A 19,257-nucleotide genomic window follows, 5' to 3' on the forward strand; every position below is an offset into this window, starting at 1 on the left:
GTTTTACTTCACTGCTCCGCCGGTGACGTCATGGTGTCCGCGGAGGCTCGGGGTTGGCACTTTGTTTTGGGGCAGAGTCCAAATATGAAAAGGGGGGCAAGGGGGGCATTTAATGATGGAGTCGAGTGTTTGACATTGACGGGGTGAATGGCAGAAAAATGATGCTTGGTTGTGGGGTGACACAGTGGCAACAGTGGATAAGTCAGTGACCTGGAGGAGAGGGGAGGGGGTAATAAAGAAAGCGGGATGTCCGGATCAATAACACCAACTAATGTTTGGAAGAAATAGCAAGAATTTCACGTGTAATGCTTTTTTTTTTTTTTTTTTTTAAAGTGTGCCTATAATATGAAGCAGATAAATGTATGGGTTTTGTGTATAAATTACCTTGCAGTGTGGCGCCATCATGTGGTAGCTCCAAAAATATGAGGAGGACCCAAAAGTTTCAACATGGCTCCCTAGCAACCAGAAGCTCCTGCCTGGACACAGAGGGAAGAAGAGCCAAACACTGCTCCACTCAGGTGGGCCACAGGGTTTTGCTGCTTGAGCTGCAGGTATTATGTAATTCGTCGTGGGAAATTTGTGTTAATTTTGTCCGCCATGCGGGGTTTAATTTAACATGTTTTATGTTAATATTAAGGTTAGCGAGCTGGTGGCACAATAAGTTTAGAGGCTAAGTGAAGTTAGCGTGAATGTGTGGCGACATTTAGTGTGAGTTTGTTTACTAACCTCAGTTCTTAGTTACCATGTGGCAGTGTAATTGTCATGGTTTTTTCTTTAGTCTCCCAATAGACTATTAGTACACTAAGGCAGGATGTATGCAGTGTAAGGGCAAACTGACTAACTATTGTTATTTAGTGTTAGCAGTCAATTTCAAGACAGAAAAGTCATGATACAGAGTGAGAAACAAAAGCACCGCGGTGACGAGGAGGTGGTCAAAGAGCTGGTGAGTAGGACATTCATATTCATTTGGTTAAAATAATAAATGGTACCTCACCCAGTAACTGCTTAACAATAAAGAATAATAATTTCTTGTGTTATTTTCACTGACGATGATTAGGCCTTGCTAAATATAAGTGAATCTGTCACATGAATAATTTCTCAACAGTGCATGGCCAATGGAGTGTCCTATGAAAAAATTGCACAAGAAGGAACCAACATCAGCGTCCTGGAGATTTTCTTCTCTGGTTTTCCTCGCATGGTTGGGCTTTCCTTCTTCCCAAGGCTCTGCCAGCTTACTGTAGTGGGCCAGAACATAAAACACATTGAAGCACTCGAGTGCTGTCCTCTGCTTCAGGAGCTCTGGGTAGTCCAGTGCCATCTGACAGTAAGTCTGTTATGCTGGTATGATTTCTAATAATCAATGCCGTCAGTGTTGATAACAATAATATGTAATCCCCTGAATCATTGCAGTTCACTATGGTTTATAGTGTGATTGTGATTGTTGTTTTATTGCCGAGGTTCTTAAACTTTGGACGCTGTGATCACAATTTTCCCCTCTGTGGCATCCAGTGACAACAAATCTTGCACGCATGGGCCACAATTTATGGACAATAAACCATAGTTTACGCAAAACAGTAACCTATATAAGTGAATTGTACATATAATATGTCATATATTAAACAATAATTTGTCCCATCTTCTCTTTTTGCAGGAAATATCTGGACTACAGAATTGTTTACAGCTAGAGAAACTCTACCTTTATGATAATCAAATCTGTGAAATAAATAATTTAGAATTGCAGATCAACCTAGAAGTCCTGTGGCTCAACAACAACTGCATTACTCAGATACAGGTTTGAACTGAGAATTATGAATGTTTATCTTACATTCTACTATATGTGTTTTGAATTTTATTTCTGAATAATCTGGCTCGCAAAAACAGCATTTTACACAATTTGTTATATCTGTAATTATGACTGTTATGAATGTTTTTAAAAGTAGCATTCTCACTCACTCGTCTATGTGTGGTTGTTTTTTTTTTTCTTCTAAAGGGCTTGAACACGCTTCAAAACCTCAAAGAACTAAACCTTGCTGACAACAATATTGAAAAGATTGGTAGGTTTTTAGAATCCTCTGTATTTTCTGTGCCAAGTTTGATTGAGATTCAGTGAGCTGTTTGAAAAAATAATAATCAAAACATTTTTAACTTCTTTTATAAGGGCATAGCCTTGATCCTAATGTCAGCCTTCAGAATCTTAATCTGTCCGGGAACAAGATACGTTCCTTTAAGGTAAGATTAAAATCAGAAATGTGCTTTTGAAATTCTTTCTTTAAAAAGTTTTCCTGCTTATTTTGAAAAATCTTATTAAAATCCTTGGTCTGAAGAAAGGGCATTTAGAAATATTTGCGAAATGTCGGGGTCTCAACCAGTTCAGATTTTCAATCAATTCTACAATGGACTGGGTGCACAAGACCTTCATTGAGTTATTGAGCAGCATAATTTCAATGATATACATCCAGTGCATCTATTTAAAAAAAAAAAAGAAAGATAAAAAAACTATGTAAGAGTTGTTTTATATGTAGGTTTGTGTTAGTCAGTTATACATTCAGAATTTACACTGAATCATTGTCTTGTTAGATAGATAGATAGATAGATAGATAGATAGATAGATAGATAGATAGATAGATGCTTTATTTATCCTGAGGGAAGTTCAAGGTCATTCCGACAGAAAACACATAAAACGTTTGGTGGCTCAGGCTTTGATTGCATTGAAACCTCAGATCATATTCTTGCAATCCACCTTTTGTCCCAACCCAGTCTGTCTTCAAAGAATGCAACTGTTGAATCAAAGAAAAAGGAGAAGCCTTTGCTCCTTCGTCATTACAATTAATTTTTTTTTTTTAGCTTACTTATACAAAAGTAGATATACAAAGTTAAAATTGCATTACACAATCATGTCTCTATTATCCATTCATAATATATAATTAGTGTTAATGCAACAGTTAATGGAGCATTACTTTGGCCAAATAATGTTGGAAACATGTCTTGTCTCCTGTGGTTGCCAAATCATCGACAGTATGATCACCTGAAAGTAAGAATCCTTGCGTCTTAGTCAAGTCCTTTAAGAGAAACTTTATTAATGAACTTGTGTTCTGTTGTGTGTTCTGTTGTCGTAACAGGAGCTCACCTGGCTTGCCCGCTTACCCCACCTGAGAGAACTAGCACTGAAGGACCCCACGTCCACCCCAAACCCAGTGTGTCTGCTGTGTAACTATGCCACACACGTTCTTTACCACATGCCAGGCCTCCAGCGACTTGACACCTATGATGTCTCAAGCAAGCAAGTCAAGGAAGCAGCTGAGGTATTGAGAAGACCAGCAGGACGGCTGCATTAGACTAACTGAGCTCAGCTGAGCTTCTGTTTGGCTCTTGAAACCATACAAATTATTTTTATTTATGTCAAGTGATTTGTTTAAATTTCTAATAATAGCTTCAGAGATAGTAAAATAAATACAACATTTGCTTGTTCCAGGGCTTCAGTTACAAATCAGTACGTATAATGAGTGAAATACTTCAATCCACAACATAATTTCTTGATACATTTCTTAAATTCAAGGTGATTTATCAGAAATTCACATTTCCCTTTAATTTATCTGGCCACATTTAATAGTGTTGGAAACCTCATTGAGATATAGAGTAACAGAATGAGGTTCTGTAGGTTTGAACAACATCTGTCTATAAAAAGTATGTAATACACGTGTTGCATCTATGTGTGTCGTTTTAGTCCACAGTAATGAAGAAAATGATGTACTACAACATGCGTGTACGTACTGCTCAGAGGAACCTGGCAGAGACCCGGCTCAGCCTGACAGAGAGGAAGAAAACTATGTTACAGTTACCTGAAGAATGCGTCAGAACAGTCAATCACACCCTCAAGAATGTATGTACAATCCTTGAGACATTTTAAAAATTGTTTCAGCTGCTGTAACAAGAGTACAGGATAAGTTATTTAGCTGTAATCTCCAGCTGCAGGTTGCTTTTATTATACACGGTTAAGAGAGGTTTTTTCATTTGAATGCACAACTAGCTTGAACATGAGCTCTCCAAGGTGCCGGCTACATGTAAGAAGTCTGCCTGCACGTTGGAGGATGGATTGACCCACCTGGTTGAAGGTTCGGCCGACAGAAGTGACCCAACCACTGACATCAGTCGTGATCCTGCCATGGAGCACAAAATACACAGCAAGATAGAAGCGCTGAGGGAGAGACTGCTGCTATGGACGAGGAGGCTGAATGAGTCTGTATATTTGAATAAGATACAGAGACAACTTCACAGTTTTTTTACACAATTTAAGTCTCATAATGTACAGTATATGTTCCATCTGATTAAAGATACTAATGTGAAAAAATCATGTTCCTTCTATATTCAGGATTGAAGCCTGGTATGAGCGTGATTTGGCCCAAGCCACAAACATGATGGAGTATACTGTCCAGTTTCTGTTGATGGAACTAGAAAGTGTTGGAAATATTCGTTTGGAAGAAGGCTGCTCCACAGACCCTTGGTACATACTTGGCATTGGTTTTTGTTTTTGTTAATTTGTTTTTGAAAGTCTTGGTACATGACATACATACATATGTTATTGTTTTCAGGATACAGGAACACATGGCACATTTTTTATATCATGGGCACAGACTACAGAATTTATAATCCATAACAAAATATACAAATAAATGAAAAAATCCAGAAGGAAAAAAACAAAACAAGAACAGAGGGAGAACATGTCATACATATATCGTGAGTCATATTATAGGATCATATAGTCACAGAGGAGACGGATCTCTATTTAGACCTATCTTCCATTTTTATGTAAGGCCGGAACTGTTCCCAGGGAGACGCCCCTTCCTCTCGATCGCTACTTATTCTGCTAAGCATACATTCATAAGATGATTTCAACCATTGCACTAACCCATTCTTTCAGTTCTGGAGTCGTTGTTTTCTTCTTAAAATAACTCGACAGACTGTTATTATACCCACAACAATAACAGAAAATGCACACTTGGATATGTTTGGTATTTGAGACCGGTCCCCCAGTAAACATAACACTTACTTGGTATTAAGTACAATTACATTCATCAGTGAATTCACAGTTACAGAGGAAAAATCAAAAGCAGGCTTCTCTTAATTCATAGTATCTATGTTATGTACCCGACAGGTTTACTTCCTGTTGCGACCTCCTGCTGTCCCGCTTCTCTCGTTCAGACTTCAAGGTGCATGGCATCACTGGCATTAAGATCAATAGAGTTATCCGCATCCACAACAGTGCTTTGAGGCTTCGCTTTGAGGACAAACTTCACACCCTTCTAGCCAGCGATGAGTCTGCAACTACACAGTAAGTTAAAGTGATAAAAGGTGATCATTGTTGTGTTTTTATCAATAATGTACAGACATGTTAAAATGACTATTGTCACCATTTTAACAATAACAGGACTGTCCACTATTACTTTAAATCTAATGTACACTTTAAAAGCAGGAATTACAGACGTCGGCTGGAGCACTTGTTCTACACAGCTGACCCTGAAAAAGGCAGTGAGAAAGAAGAAATTTTGTGCATTGTAGAGGAAGGCTTCAAAACAGCTGAACAGTATAAGGTGTGTATACTGATGTTATTGTTACTGTTGGAGTTCAAAATTCCACCGTCCCGCAATAGTCAGTCCCATCACCCAGAATTTATTCCACTGAGCATTAAGAGCATTTTTTTAATTTAACAGAATTCAATGAATAATAGAAGAAGGGAAAAGTTCTGTTAGTGTGAAATTGTGACTTATTAAAATTCTTAGTTGGAAATTTCATAATACTGTTATGTTACATGCAGACTTTTACCATGTTAACTCTTAACTAGGCTCTGGAGAGAGAAGGTATACCTTTATCCAATAGCCTGAGTGTGACCGAACAGCCCAGAATTGAACATGCACTGCGTCAGGCCAGACAAGGCGATTCCAAGCACAGTACGGATACAATCCCCTTCAGGCACGGTGAGTTAGTTTTGCTTATAATATTATGTTCTTATATTCCCCATAACTGTTGGTTTGTTTCTCTCTTAATAACTAAAGTGGTAATGTGTTTTGCCTATAGGTCAGATTATTGTTTCTAAAGTGTTTGTGGGCCAGAGCATGCCTGTTCGCATGGGAGAACGAGTGGACAGAAGCAGCCATCACAGAGCCTACTCTGTGTATCGCAATGTGGACACTAAGCAAAGAACTGCAGTGGGAGAAGGTATGCGGTATTTTACAAGGCTTAAAAACATATTATTTTTCAGTTAATATTCATACAATGTCATTACCTCTCTGTGTTTTTCATTCAGAGAGACCCCGCTCCTCCAAAGCACAAACTGGTCCTGAGTGCACTCCCCGCCGAAGGCAGTGGTTTATGTTTGAGCATGAGCTTGTCCTGCCTGAGTACATCATATATTTTGATTACATCAGTGGGGTAATTAGTTTATTGGTTTTGTTATTGTACATCTTCATCTACTGAATGCAGACTGGAAGAACTCAACAGTCCCTTTTAACTTTAGTTTTTCATTTGAGAACAAATCAAAATAACTCAATTGTCATGCTGAGCTCTGATGCAATCAAAATTCAGAAGCATGGCTTTAACCAAAACTCACAGATGATAAAACATCATTCTGATTTTTATGTCTCTTCTCTAGTTGCACACCCACCACAAGTCAGTAATTATGTACCTCTGGCAAAGTCACATGCTTTTTGATATGTTGTTATTAGGATCAAGAACAACCTGCATTGTCGGGCCACGGCACGGGCAGAGATGATAGTCCTTCCAATGATATCATCCTAGACAAGGAAGTCCTCAACATGGAACCTGTGCTGAAACCACAGCCCAAGTTGTTGAGCTTAGATGATAAAATTCTACTGAATGTTGCCAGAGCCAATGTCCTCAGTCAGATCACTGTAAGTATTCTGGCTTCTCAAATGACTAATTGATTTTGAAGCCATTTCATATGCTCGCAATAAACCATCTTCAATGTATCAAATCTCCAGGTGCTGAACCTTCATGGCAACAGTCTGAGTAAAATAAAGGAGATTTCCCGCCTTACAGCTCTTCAGCATCTTACCATCAGCTTCAATGAGTTCACACGCCTTGATGACATTTCTCACATGGTGAAAGCAATAATAGAAATCTTTGTATTGACCTTTAAGGACCACTGTGTAGGATTTAGTGGCATCTAGTGGTGAGTTGCAGATTACAACTAACTGAACACTGCTGACATCTGTAAAGTGTGCAGGAGAAACTACAGTAACCGCAAAAGGCCCTAATGCAAGTGTTCAGTTTTTCCATTCTGGGTTACTGTAGAAACATGGTGGATCCCAATGGAAGGAGACTCACGCTTATAGATAAAAATGACTCATTCTAAGGTAACAAAAACCAACTCCTATATTTAGGTGATTATACACTAATGAAAGCATACATATAAATATTATTTCTGTCAACAGATCCTCCTAAATGTTACACAGTGAACCTTTAAACTAAACCATATCTAAAGTCAGAAGAAAGCTGCATTTTAATAGTAACTTGCCTCTGTAATATTGAATGAAATTTGATAGTTGTTTGGCAAATAATACAGATAGTTTTGGACCATAGCATCAAGTGGAAACATTTAACATCTATAGTCTTTGTTACCTGAATTGCAGCCCAACCTTGAATTTTTGGATGCTAGCTATAATCGACTAGTGGCCTTAGAAGGGCTGAGGGGGTTGGGACAGCTCAAACACCTCGACGTGCGCTGGAACAAGTTGACCAACGCCAGAGAGGATACGGCTGTGCTGAGAAAACACACACCCGCCCTGCTGAAGCTTGACACCCGATACAACCCCTGGAACAGGGTGCGTGCTGTTATCAATCAAATTAAATATGTAGTATAGGGCACAATGAGAAAGCATAAAGCGAGAATGTTTTCCTTCTTCCAGCCTGAAGCAGTCAGAATGACCATACTGGGCCGTCTCATAACCCTCACACACCTGGATGATATGATGGTAGCAGAGGAGGAGGCTGCTGTTGCTCTTCAGATGGCTGCTGGATCCAAAATTAACCAGGTTAAGGTCTTACAAATACAGATAGTTTCTTTATTCCATGAAACAAAGTAGTAAAATGCTCCAATGAAGGACGCAGTACAATATGTGGACATCTACCTGTATATTTCAGGATGAACTGTAATTCAATCATACCTGTTGACACCTTGCTCGTAGGCATCTCTTCTGGCTCACTCGCGTACTGACAGTGATCGTCCCCGCAGTCTCAGCCTGCTGTCAACAGCCCGGCTCCTGTGTCTTCTCAGTCCTGCACCCTGGGGTCTCAACCGAGAGCTGGAGCTAGACTGGACTGCAATGGTGAGCTACAGGCATGTGGATTTTTCTAGTGGAGTGATTTCAGAAAATGCATTTGTAAAGTTTTAGCAAAATGCTTCCTCCAGGGAGTAACCAGGCTGCGTGATGTTGATACTGTGGCAATTGTAATACATGTTTAACATCTGTAATAATTTATACACGTTTTGTGTGTATGTGGTCCTACATTTTGAGCAGATCACTGCTCTGAACCTTGACAGCCAGAGGATTTCCAGACTGATCAATCTGAATAAGCTGGTCAACCTGCGCTGGGCCTCCTTTAATGATAATGACATTTCTAAAGTGGAAGGTCTTGACAGCTGTTTAAAGCTGGAGGAGCTTTCCCTCAACAACAACAACATTAGCACACTCAATGGTTAGTCACACTGTCAGCTTGGCAATGAATTGTTGACAAAAAATTTGGAAAGTCACAGCATTTAGATCCATCCGAGACATCATTATTTCTGTGACTGTCTTTGCTCTCTTTTTCTTCAGGCCTATCCAAACTGCATTGCCTAAATAAACTAAGTGTAGATGGGAATCAGCTGTCTAGTCTGGATGCCTCAGTCCTAGATCAGCTGCCCAACTTGTCCTTCCTGTCTGTGGAGGACAACTGCATCAGTTCCCTGCATGGCATCCAGAGAGTTCGCTCCCTTCTTGAGCTCTACATCGGCAACAACCACATTTCTACCTCACAAGACATCTACTTTCTGAAGGCAAGTGGGAGAGAACTAAGGACAGTAGATTTCAGATTTCCCCAACATTTTTGTTGTGTTGTCTGAGCTCATATGCTCTTTTTCCCATTAGGGATTGACAAACCTCATCATTCTGGATCTTTATGGGAATCCTTTATTGGAGAAACTGGAAAACTATCGGATTTATGTAGTGTTCCACCTACCCTCCCTAAAAGCACTAGATGGCATTGCAGTGGTATGTACCAACAATGGCAACCAGCTGAACCTTTCAAACATTGTCATAATGATAATTAGGTCTAGTGTTTTCTATTTACTGTTCTTTTCTCTAGGAGGTAACAGAGTGTGAAAGTGCAAAGGATATGTTTGGAGGAAGACTAACCCCTGACATGATAGCAGAGAAGCTGGGCCACTCAAACTACACAGACATCACCTACCTCACCCTGCAGTCCTGCTCAATTAGGTTATAGTCTGGCCATGCAGACAGATAAACACGGCACACGTTGAAAAAATGAGCATCATTATAGTGATTTACTGAGCTGAAAATTTAGACTAATTAAAAGCGTTTTTCCCCCCCCCCACAGGATGGTTGATCTGTGTCCAGCAGACCTCTTCTGTAGCCTGCGCAGTGTCAACTTAGACCACAACAACCTCACCTCCTTCTCAGGCCTCATCTACCTGCCCAACATCAAAGTAGCTACAAATTAGACTGAATGTCAAAAAGCAACAGACTGGCTTAATATGCACCTGAGCCCTGGACAGATAAATTATTTCCAGTGTCTTCCTTACAGGCTCTGTGTCTGAACTACAACCACATTGAGTCCATCCTGCCCAGACAGAAGACTCATATGACAAACAGACAGATACTGCACAGCAAAGTTCACTCCAGTGGTTACGGCCAGCAGAGCCCATCCAAAGGCAAAGGGTAACCCTCTTCTTGTTTCACAAAATGAATTGTATTTTTACATTTTACAATGTTAGACTGCTGCCAAGTGTGATGTATGAACTTCAACTGAATGTGTAGACTGTAACCATTAGGGGGCAGCACTGACAAGCCAATGTATGAACTGTCTTCAGACAGTTATATGAGATTTTTGTCACAGTTGTTGTCTATAAACCCAAATTAAAACTAGTTATAAACACAGTTTCAATTTATTGTAATTTGGTTCAAAATATTTATTCTTTCTAAAGATATTATACCTAAAATAAACCATATATGGAAATCTTAGTTTATATATTAGTTAGTTAGTTTCTACATTGTCAGTATATCATAGGAATAATAATATGTTCTTCCAATCACATTTTCTTTTTATAGAAAGTGCTGTGACAGACATGCTTTTGTTAGCCCTGACTGTGATTGCCTTTAGGTGGTCTGCACCTGTGATGTTGGACCAGTTAAATGAGGCAGCGGGAGGGAGAAAGAGATGTTTATTTAACCACAAGGTCTTTCTATGACTGTGTTTAAGGGAAACTGGGCCCACTGGCAGTCTGGAGCCACTGATGGGCAGCCTGGAGGTGCTGCATTTGAGTCACAATGGCATCTCCAATATGGCCAATCTTCAGCTCAGCAGGCTCACCAATCTTAAAGCGCTCTTTCTTCAAGGTACGTATGGTTGACGGCGTACCACCCCTCCCTGACAAAGCTTGTTAAAAGTGTGTGTATAGAGCCTGTGAAAAGGCAAACACTGAGAGCAAAGTATCCCTTAGACCTTAGGCCAGGTGGGAGATGAGACTTGAAGAAAAGAAAGACTGACTTTCTTTTCAACAGCATTTGATGGCTTTTGATTGAGCTTTACTTGGTCAGGGTGATTTGTCCCACAAAGCAAACCTTACTTGTCCTTTCTTCCTTTTTTGCTTACAAAGCTTTCAAAGCTGTCTCTGTAATTTCACTGCCTTTTACACCAGCAGCAAACAACAAATAAACGAGAAATGTTTATATTGCCTTAAAACCAGCCTTTTATATTCTTTAGGGTGTGCAATTCACTCTCTTATTTTGTTTTCAGAAACATTAGACTATTGTTGGAAATATCTTTTCCATTGTTTTGATATGGTCTTCTGTCCCTAGGTAATGAGATCAGCCAGGTGGAAGGGTTGGAGGGGCTTCACCGGCTCAGAGAGCTTGGGCTGGACAGGAACCGGATCAAAGCTCTGGCTGAAAACTCTTTTATAGCCCAGAACGTTCTGCTAGAACTGCACCTAGCAGAGAACCGGATCCGGGAGCTCAACCATCTAGATCCTTTGACTGAGCTCCGCAAACTCTTTCTTGGCATGAACAAGCTGCAGGTATTCTCCTCCAGCAGCAGTAGCAGCCTCCTTTTAAAAATCTTTATATTCAGATTTTCAATGAAACTGCCTTAATGACTCACACCACAGTGATTTCTTGAGGTGACCACCAAGGTCACAGTAAGCTTTTGTGCAGTTTTTGATTTACCACCAAATTTTACTGATTGGTTTATATGCAGAATGTGTCAGATGTTTGAGAATGTATTTCATTCAGCGTGAAGCCATATTACTTTTCCCTGCATTTGCAAAGTAAGACGTGAAGTATAGTAATCATGAGTCATTACCACCCCACTGTGGCATACGAGGGGTAGCATTAAGGAGAATCAAGTTTGATTGAAGGTCAGGGCTGTGTGTATGAAGAAAGAGGTGAACAATCAGGGCAACGTGTAATCAGCTTCTCAGTCTGCATCTCCTTCTCACCCAGGGCGAGTGATTTGCACTTTTGTTGCCAGTTCCTGCTTCCCTTCACTTCCTTAATGTTTTCATGCATTCAATTAAGACATCAAATACAGCAATCATCCCAGCGCTACAGTTCTCACAGTGGGGGCGTCTTTGAATCACAGCCAAGTGCAACCATAAACCTGGAAATGACAGAAAACACCCCCGCACCCTGTTGTGTGCCCAAACTCTCTCATGAGATTAATGAGAGCTCACACATGTAATCCCTCTCATCAGCTGCTTCCATCCTCCCTACACCAAAATTCTGAAAGGGTTAGCCATGATGCATATGTCTCCATTATCGACACACAGCAGCCTACAACCAGTGGGAAATAAAAGTTAAATGAGGGGATAGTGAATGAAATAAGAATTTAAATGAATCTTTGTTTCCGTACTTTTTGAAGGAGATCACAGAGCTTGACAAACTAGAAGTTCTTCCTTCGCTGATGGAGCTCTCTGTTGTTGGCAATCCTGTGAGTATTACTGTTAAGTGTTGCACACAGTTAGGTGAACTGGGTGAAAACATTATCCAAGTTTGTTTTGCTATTATAAGCTTTAATGTGACTTTACTAGCCGTCAGTCACAGGACACTTTGAACTCTTTCACTCGCAGACAAATTATTAAAACCACTCTCACAGGCTCAATTTCTGACTTGCACAATCCAAAACACTATCCCAGTGTAACTCTGTGGTTCCAAATTAAGCGATTACATGATGGGCCATCTGCTGTGCCTCAAACTGGCCGGCATCAGAGACAAATCCGTTGACCAAATGGCAGGGCGCTATTGGCCCCGTTATATCACCCATCTGGAGCTCATGGATCAGGACTGAGCGGAGCCTACAGCCCAGGGCCTCCCTTTCGCCCATAGGGGTATGCTCAGCTGTGGTCGCCTCTACACTGCTTGACCCCATCCCCCTTCTCTTCCCATAGGAGGGGTTAATCCTGCCAGGGGGTAGAGGCCATCAGCCACCCCAGAGACAATACCTCCTGCTGTTGACAGCATGAGATCGCTACCTCACCCATGTTCCCTAGCCAAAGTCTGTGTTCTCCTCTCCACTGGACATCTATTGGCATGCATGCACAACTTAATCACAGCAGCAGTGTCCTATAGGAACATTACTTTCTATGACTGGATAGGGTGAACTTGCATCCTGGCCAGAGGGTGCCCTCAGCTGGGCACAGAGCTATCTGCTGCTGTCAGCTGGGTCTCTGGAAAAGCTGTTGGGAACATGATAATTGCGTTGGCACCCACATAGCATCATATTTATCCCAGATGTCTCCACAGTTTGCTAGTTAGGTTAGTATGATTTATTACCAGGTTGTTTTAACAAACAGGTGCTTCTTTTTTTTTTTTCCAGGTGGCCAAAAATTCTCTGCACAGACCAGCGGTAGTGCTTCATCTGTCCCAGCTGCAGGTCCTGGATGGAGTAATGGTTACCCTGGAGGAAAGAACCAGGGCTGAACTCCTCAGTACTGATTCATCAGTGAGAACAACATTCTCACTCAGAAACACTCATACTGCACACATACTGTATAGGCTATATACATACATACAGGGCCCCAGCATTTTTCAGAGTATATTTTTTTGACCTTGGGAAGAATTCTACAAATTAAAAACATACTTATGTATTTCACATGTTGATTCCAGTATTTTAGACACAATTTTTTTTGGACTACTTTAAGGACAAAAAATAATGGAGAAATCAAGGCTCCAGAACATGATTTCCCCCATGATTTTATTCCTGACAGTGTGGAGAAGGTTTTGAAACACCATTTAGACCTTCAGGTTGGGATAGAGAATAATGATGACAAGAGTGTTAGGGGGATCTTTAGTTTTTCTAAAAATCCTGGCTATAGCCCAACATACATTAATATCAACAAAAATGAAGATGTTTTACTTATAACAAATATGTAGAGGCAGGAATAAGGTTAGTTTGCAGGAAAGAAAGCTTTCTTTCCCACTATCTCTAATGCTTCTTTGTATTTCAGTATGAAACTGACTAAACTACAAATTAACTAAAACCTTGTTTGTGTTAAAAGCTCATAATGGTATAATATAGAAAAATAGCACACACCCAGGCTTGTACTGAGGTGCTGATCACTGGAAGTAGATTTGAGAATAGGAAAAAAGTGTTGCTCCATCCATGGAGTCAGAGTATGCAATAGTTTTTTTCCCATTCTCAAAAAGCTCATAATGGGCCTGATCATGCAAGATTTGTCCAACTGAAAGAAACAAAATGACAACAACCAAAAAAGGGAAAGCCTGGATCAAATTCTTTCAGTCCAACTGATTTGATGTTCATGTAATGAGAGACCAAGGCAGTAATTCTCCTGCAGCTCTGAATTAAAAGCAGCCTAAGCCTGCTGGCATCATCCTGCTGATTAGATGAAATGTGCCCGGCCGATAATGCACCAGCGGATTTACCCCCTATTAGCCAGGTCAACACGACCCCCTCTGCTTGTTAATCGTAGATGTGGAAATGACCGAGCAGAGATCCTGTGTTTTCTCATTAAAAACACAAACCTCTTCCTATTGACTCTCATAACTGCCAACTCAGTTGTCACTGTCAGTTTATGCCTGTGACTGCTGCTGTTTGAATTTGAACATTGCTATTGATGAGTAGTAATTACTATTCTCCTATAAGATGCTTATATACGTAGATGTAATCACCAATCTTCTGCCAAGTGTGTGGGTGGAGTGAACACACTGCAGCGACAGTTGGAAAGTAGAGGAAAGAGAAACAGGGTTAGGATGCATATGTCAGTGAATACAAAGGCATTAAGTGGGCTCTGGAAGCACTAAGATCATTTTTACACATAATCTAAATGTCTCCTTCAAAATAATCCTGTCCACTTAGTATTACTTCTATCTTTATTATTGTTTCTATTTCCTATGTCTCTTAAAGCCATGCTCCCAGTGCCCTGGAGCTTCGCTTCCTGCTACTGAAATAAACCTACCTGGACTGTTACCCCTCATGCCTCGACACAACCCTCTTAGAGGAATGAGTATGAGTGGAGGACTACAGAACTTTATGCATGGGCACGATGTCCTGCCAAGTAACGTGGACGAGGCCCAATCTCATTACACATACAAGCGTGAGTGTCTCCTCTTGAAGATGGTTAATTTCTTGATTGTGCATAACAATAAGCTTTAGATCGACACAGTGTGTTTTTTAGTTTATTCTGGCTCTCTAACCCACACCCTTGTATTAATTCCCAATTCAGACAAGAAGCACAAGCACGGTAATGCTGCTCGAAGCGGCCAAACTGACATTACCTTTAGACACATTCGAAAAGCAGTAAGCAACCTGACAACAACAGGCCTTCTTCCTGATGGGAACAGAGTCATCGTCACGTATCCCAACCAGGAGCAAGACAGCAGGTTAGTAAGTACAAAATCCAAGAGATATAATTATGCTTCTTTAAAATGTATGTTTGAAACATAACAGAATACACTCTGACCTTTTCTTCGTACTTGTTATATTCCAGATTTCCAAATAGTGGCAAACCTCCATCCATGTAGTGGCCAGAGGCAATGGAGTATACACTGATAGTTGTCGATCAGTACGTAATCCAAAGGTGAACACGTGCAACAACCATGACTGTGGTGTGGTCACATATCATGGTATTTTAGGACATCATATCTTGAAGGTGGTGTTTCTGTAAGTGTGCCTTAATGTATTTGAGCATCCGCCTCTGTTTGCATATTTAATGGTGAAAAAGTCAGAACATAGGGCAAATCAAGTGCCGTAGTTTTTTTCACAAAGCATTAAATAACCTTCTGTAACCTTTTTTTGCTGTTTACATATCAATAAATCACCTTTGCGGCTCACTGAATTTTAGTTGAAACTAAAACATGTTCAGGGTCAAAGAAAATTAGGCTTGATTATAGTGCTTCCCTTTCAAATGCATTTATAATGACGGTGACCTTATTTTCAATCCACATATGTGGATCACTAACCATGGTAATCTGAGGATGAGAGGTTTTGGTGTCATTTCTACTGCTATCCCATCCTTGGCCCCAAACAAGTGAAAAAACACCCACAGATGTAAGGGTGTGTGAGGGTGGCACGCAGCCTCCATTGGGTCAAATGCATCCCCAACAAGTAGATAATCCAGCTTTAGCACACCTCTCTGTGGACAATAATCTGCAGTCACTCAGATAAAGATGTAATCTTGAATGAGGTCCAAATGGATTTTCAGAGATTGTCATTTTCATCATGTTAGCCTCTTTTCGAAAAAAACTGATAGGCAAATCTTGCGTGTTGTAACTGGAAATGAACCTACTCCACTTGATATTTATGATGTTAGATCTCCTGAACATGAGATTATAAACCTCTATCTTCCTGTCAGTTTAGTCTGGTAATCTAGAAGTCCTGTAGTTAACACCAGTCTGAGCCTTAAATGTGGGTGTGATAAAATGTAATACAGCCTACATATATTATGTGACCTATAATTCTGGTAATGAACTGGTAATGTGAGATGACATCTCATCCATCGACTTAGGTATAAACATAGGGAAAGAGAGTAATTGTCACTGTCACCATGCAGACTGTTGCCATCTGTCTCAACGACTTATTGTAAAGTTAAATGATTATTTTAACTTGAGATGTTCACTTTTTCATAATACATATGTTTTTCATATTTCTTCCACCAACCTGAACTATGGACTTTATGGATGAGTGCTGTTAATGTGACCACTAGGTGTCCTTAGAGCTCCATTATCTCCCGCCTTCACTGCACCACTAATCAGTCCTCAATGAATTTACCACCTGCCCTGTAGGTAGTAATACATCAGTTGAAGGCAGATACGTGTGTGCATGCCTTATTTTTTTGCGTTTCCTGCCTGTGTAGCCTTTGCTGAACATGTGAGGCAGCAGCCAGCTCTAGGCAGCAAAAGTGAAAAGCTCTCCCCAAACAAGCTCCTCTAATGCATGTACTTAACTTCACTTAATTTGTGTTAATTCCTAGCATTAAGCGGGGCTAATGACTGTGCAAGCGAGTGCACTGTCATTACCTTGCTCTGCCAGACATCAAATGGCAGCTGATGGACTCACATAAAAAAGAAAAGAAAAAAACCTCTAATGCACAGATTTGGGGGCTCAGTGAGAGCTCTCTAATGCATTAGGTATTGCAAAGGATAATTACACATTTTATATTTGTGTACAGTATGTGCAGTATGGATATGTTTGAGGTAAAGCTGTTTTTAATGCAATTGTATTTGTATGTGTAGTGTAAGCTTATGGTGAGCATACCACTTCATACAGTATGTTTCTTTTTGCATATCGGTCAGTATTTTTAACATTAAAATGACATTAGCATAAAGAATGTGAATAATTCATCAGTACTGAGTGAACCCAGATGCACTGCTTTCTCTCTCTCTCTCTCTCTCTCTCTCTCTCTCTCTCTCTCTCTCCCCCTCTCCCTCTCTTCGCTCCTCCATGTGAGTAGACCACATGGTTCGTAGCTGGTTTAATGGGATGGAATGTGACAGGTTATGTTTTCATCTGCCTGATATGGAGCCCGGCTCGGGCGGGAGGGAACGAGAGGGTGGAAGAGAGACGGAGAGGGTGGAGAGGGGGAAGTGAGTTGGTGTCTACAGTTGTAGTCTGGATTCATAATTAGACATGTTTGTGCTTGTTGTGAATCCGTTATAGATGATGCTCTTTCCCCCATCCCCACTAACACACACACACACACACACACACACACACGCACACACAGAAAAACACATGCTCTGTATGGGGCCATTACTGCTGGTCCACTAACTCCCTACATTTGCTGTGTCTGTGCATTCAGAGCACCATTAGTCCAAGACTCTGTGAATAATTGCTGAATGGACCATGTTTTCAGTGCTATCTACTCAGGTTCTAGTGTTGGTTGATGTTGTGGGTGAAGTGAGAGGGATGAGGACAATGATTGACGTTTGATGCCAAAGATAACGCAGCATCTTGTGCGATGCTTATCGAAGCAGTATGTGATGGATGACAATAACATTAAACTCCACATGTATTACACATTTACCAGCTTGTATTAACTTTAGAAGTGCTTTGGTAGAGGTTACAATTACATCAACATCACCACTTGACTTGGAATTGCTGTTGTAAAAATGAAATGTTCTCTCCACATTCGGCTGATAATGGCAAACAACTGCAGGTCATCATCAAAATATAAATTATTATTTTTTTAAAAGGTGCATATTATGTCCTGAGTTCATTTTTTATCCCCACAAATACATTCTCTATTCAAAAACAATCTTGCCATATTGCCTCTCTTGAAATCTGTCATTGAGTTATTGTTGTCGCTTGTCATTTTCCTGTAATTTGTTTCCTGTGTGGCTCCCTAGAATAAAGAGCGAATGGAGGAAGCGAATGGGGAAAATACAGATAAAAGAATGTAGTGAGAGTGACAATTAGAATGACAAGGAAAATGCTTTTATTTTGTGTAAACATTTTGGAGCACGCCTCGCAGAAGCATTAAATCTTAACTGCTATTCATTTCTGGACCTGTGTGTGATTTATCACATTATTGAACTTGTGTGTCATTTATCACATTATTTCAATCACACAAAGCGTGTTGCGCGGTTAAAATGGCACGAACAGGGTAACAATAACCAAACAACAGACAAATACCCAATTTTCTTGTAAATTTAGGTGGAATCAATTTTCAGAGCACTGTCAGATGGTCGTCTTTTTGTAGATTGTAGCCAATTTGGTATCAGCCTTTTTTATTTCATGATATTTGCATTTGGTCTTCTCCTTTAATACTCTTAAGTCTTAATTCAAGTTGATATTCTTCATCAGGCAGCTATAACAAAAATGGAGCCATGATTTTAAATAAGTTGTGCTAGGGGAGGATTACAAGGTGCAATACATGTCGTGACTGGCAGGCTTTTCTGTTGTGATGGTTTATTGTGTCCTACACAGAATAGAAATTGCTTTTTCAAGATGACAAGGAAACACAACCTCCTGCCCACCCTTATCCCTTCGGCCACAGTGAAGAATAACAACAACAATTTAATCTCCTTGGCTCCAGATTATTATGTTCCTTTGTGTTGATATTGTGGCCTTTTTAGTTGATCACTTCATGATCCCCCTTCTCTCTAAGTAAATCAACATTTTGGAGAGGCAGACACTTGACCACAATCACTTTCATTATATTGAAATAATAAAATACTTGTAGGATTTGCTCTTTTTGTATTAAGAACATGATAACAAGGATTTAGAATGTAATATTAATATTTCTAATCCAGTTTTTGGGGTCGACTAAGCGCATTAGATTTGGGAATTAAAGATACTGGGAAGAAAGAGGTTGAAAAATCATTTAGGATAAGGAGGATAAACAACGCATTGGGATGTGTCATTTGATGTCATTATAATTGTGGGGGGAGGGGGGGGGGTTCTTTTCATTGTTTAGTAATACAAAACAAGTTGGAGTGGTAGAATCCTGTTGTTTATTGAGGAGGGGTATCTGCACAGTTGAGTGTGATTCCCACTCACACAAAAACG

The 19,257-nt window shown here is 40.2% G+C and overlaps 1 protein-coding gene across 4 annotated transcripts; it reads left to right on the forward strand.

Annotated features, from left to right (window-relative positions):
• Positions 1-7: 7 nt before the first annotated feature.
• lrrc9 (leucine rich repeat containing 9) lies at positions 8-18,246 on the forward strand. Of its 4 annotated transcripts, none has more exons than XM_051381132.1 (33): positions 8-551; positions 856-943; positions 1,106-1,324; positions 1,652-1,792; positions 1,991-2,054; positions 2,159-2,229; positions 3,120-3,302; positions 3,725-3,880; positions 4,028-4,236; positions 4,370-4,501; positions 5,153-5,329; positions 5,468-5,588; positions 5,840-5,972; positions 6,073-6,213; positions 6,302-6,426; positions 6,720-6,905; positions 6,996-7,115; positions 7,647-7,838; positions 7,923-8,048; positions 8,202-8,342; positions 8,535-8,712; positions 8,832-9,052; positions 9,144-9,266; positions 9,361-9,491; positions 9,613-9,721; positions 9,820-9,953; positions 10,495-10,631; positions 11,094-11,311; positions 12,154-12,222; positions 13,108-13,233; positions 14,656-14,845; positions 14,975-15,131; positions 15,239-18,246. In XM_051381132.1, exons 2-33 carry the CDS (start codon positions 887-889, stop codon positions 15,270-15,272), a joined length of 4,521 nt encoding a protein of 1,506 aa, XP_051237092.1. In that variant the 5' UTR covers positions 8-551; positions 856-886; the 3' UTR covers positions 15,273-18,246. The 4 variants fall into 4 exon arrangements, with proteins under 4 accessions (XP_051237092.1, XP_051237082.1, XP_051237110.1 ...); XM_051381122.1 differs by having other exon boundaries at positions 8-518; XM_051381150.1 differs by having other exon boundaries at positions 8-943; positions 14,975-15,135.
• The last annotated feature ends 1,011 nt before the right edge of the window (positions 18,247-19,257 follow it).

Source organism: Dicentrarchus labrax, unplaced genomic scaffold (assembly GCF_905237075.1).
Source record: "Dicentrarchus labrax unplaced genomic scaffold, dlabrax2021, whole genome shotgun sequence".
Classification (NCBI taxonomy): domain Eukaryota; kingdom Metazoa; phylum Chordata; class Actinopteri; family Moronidae; genus Dicentrarchus; species Dicentrarchus labrax.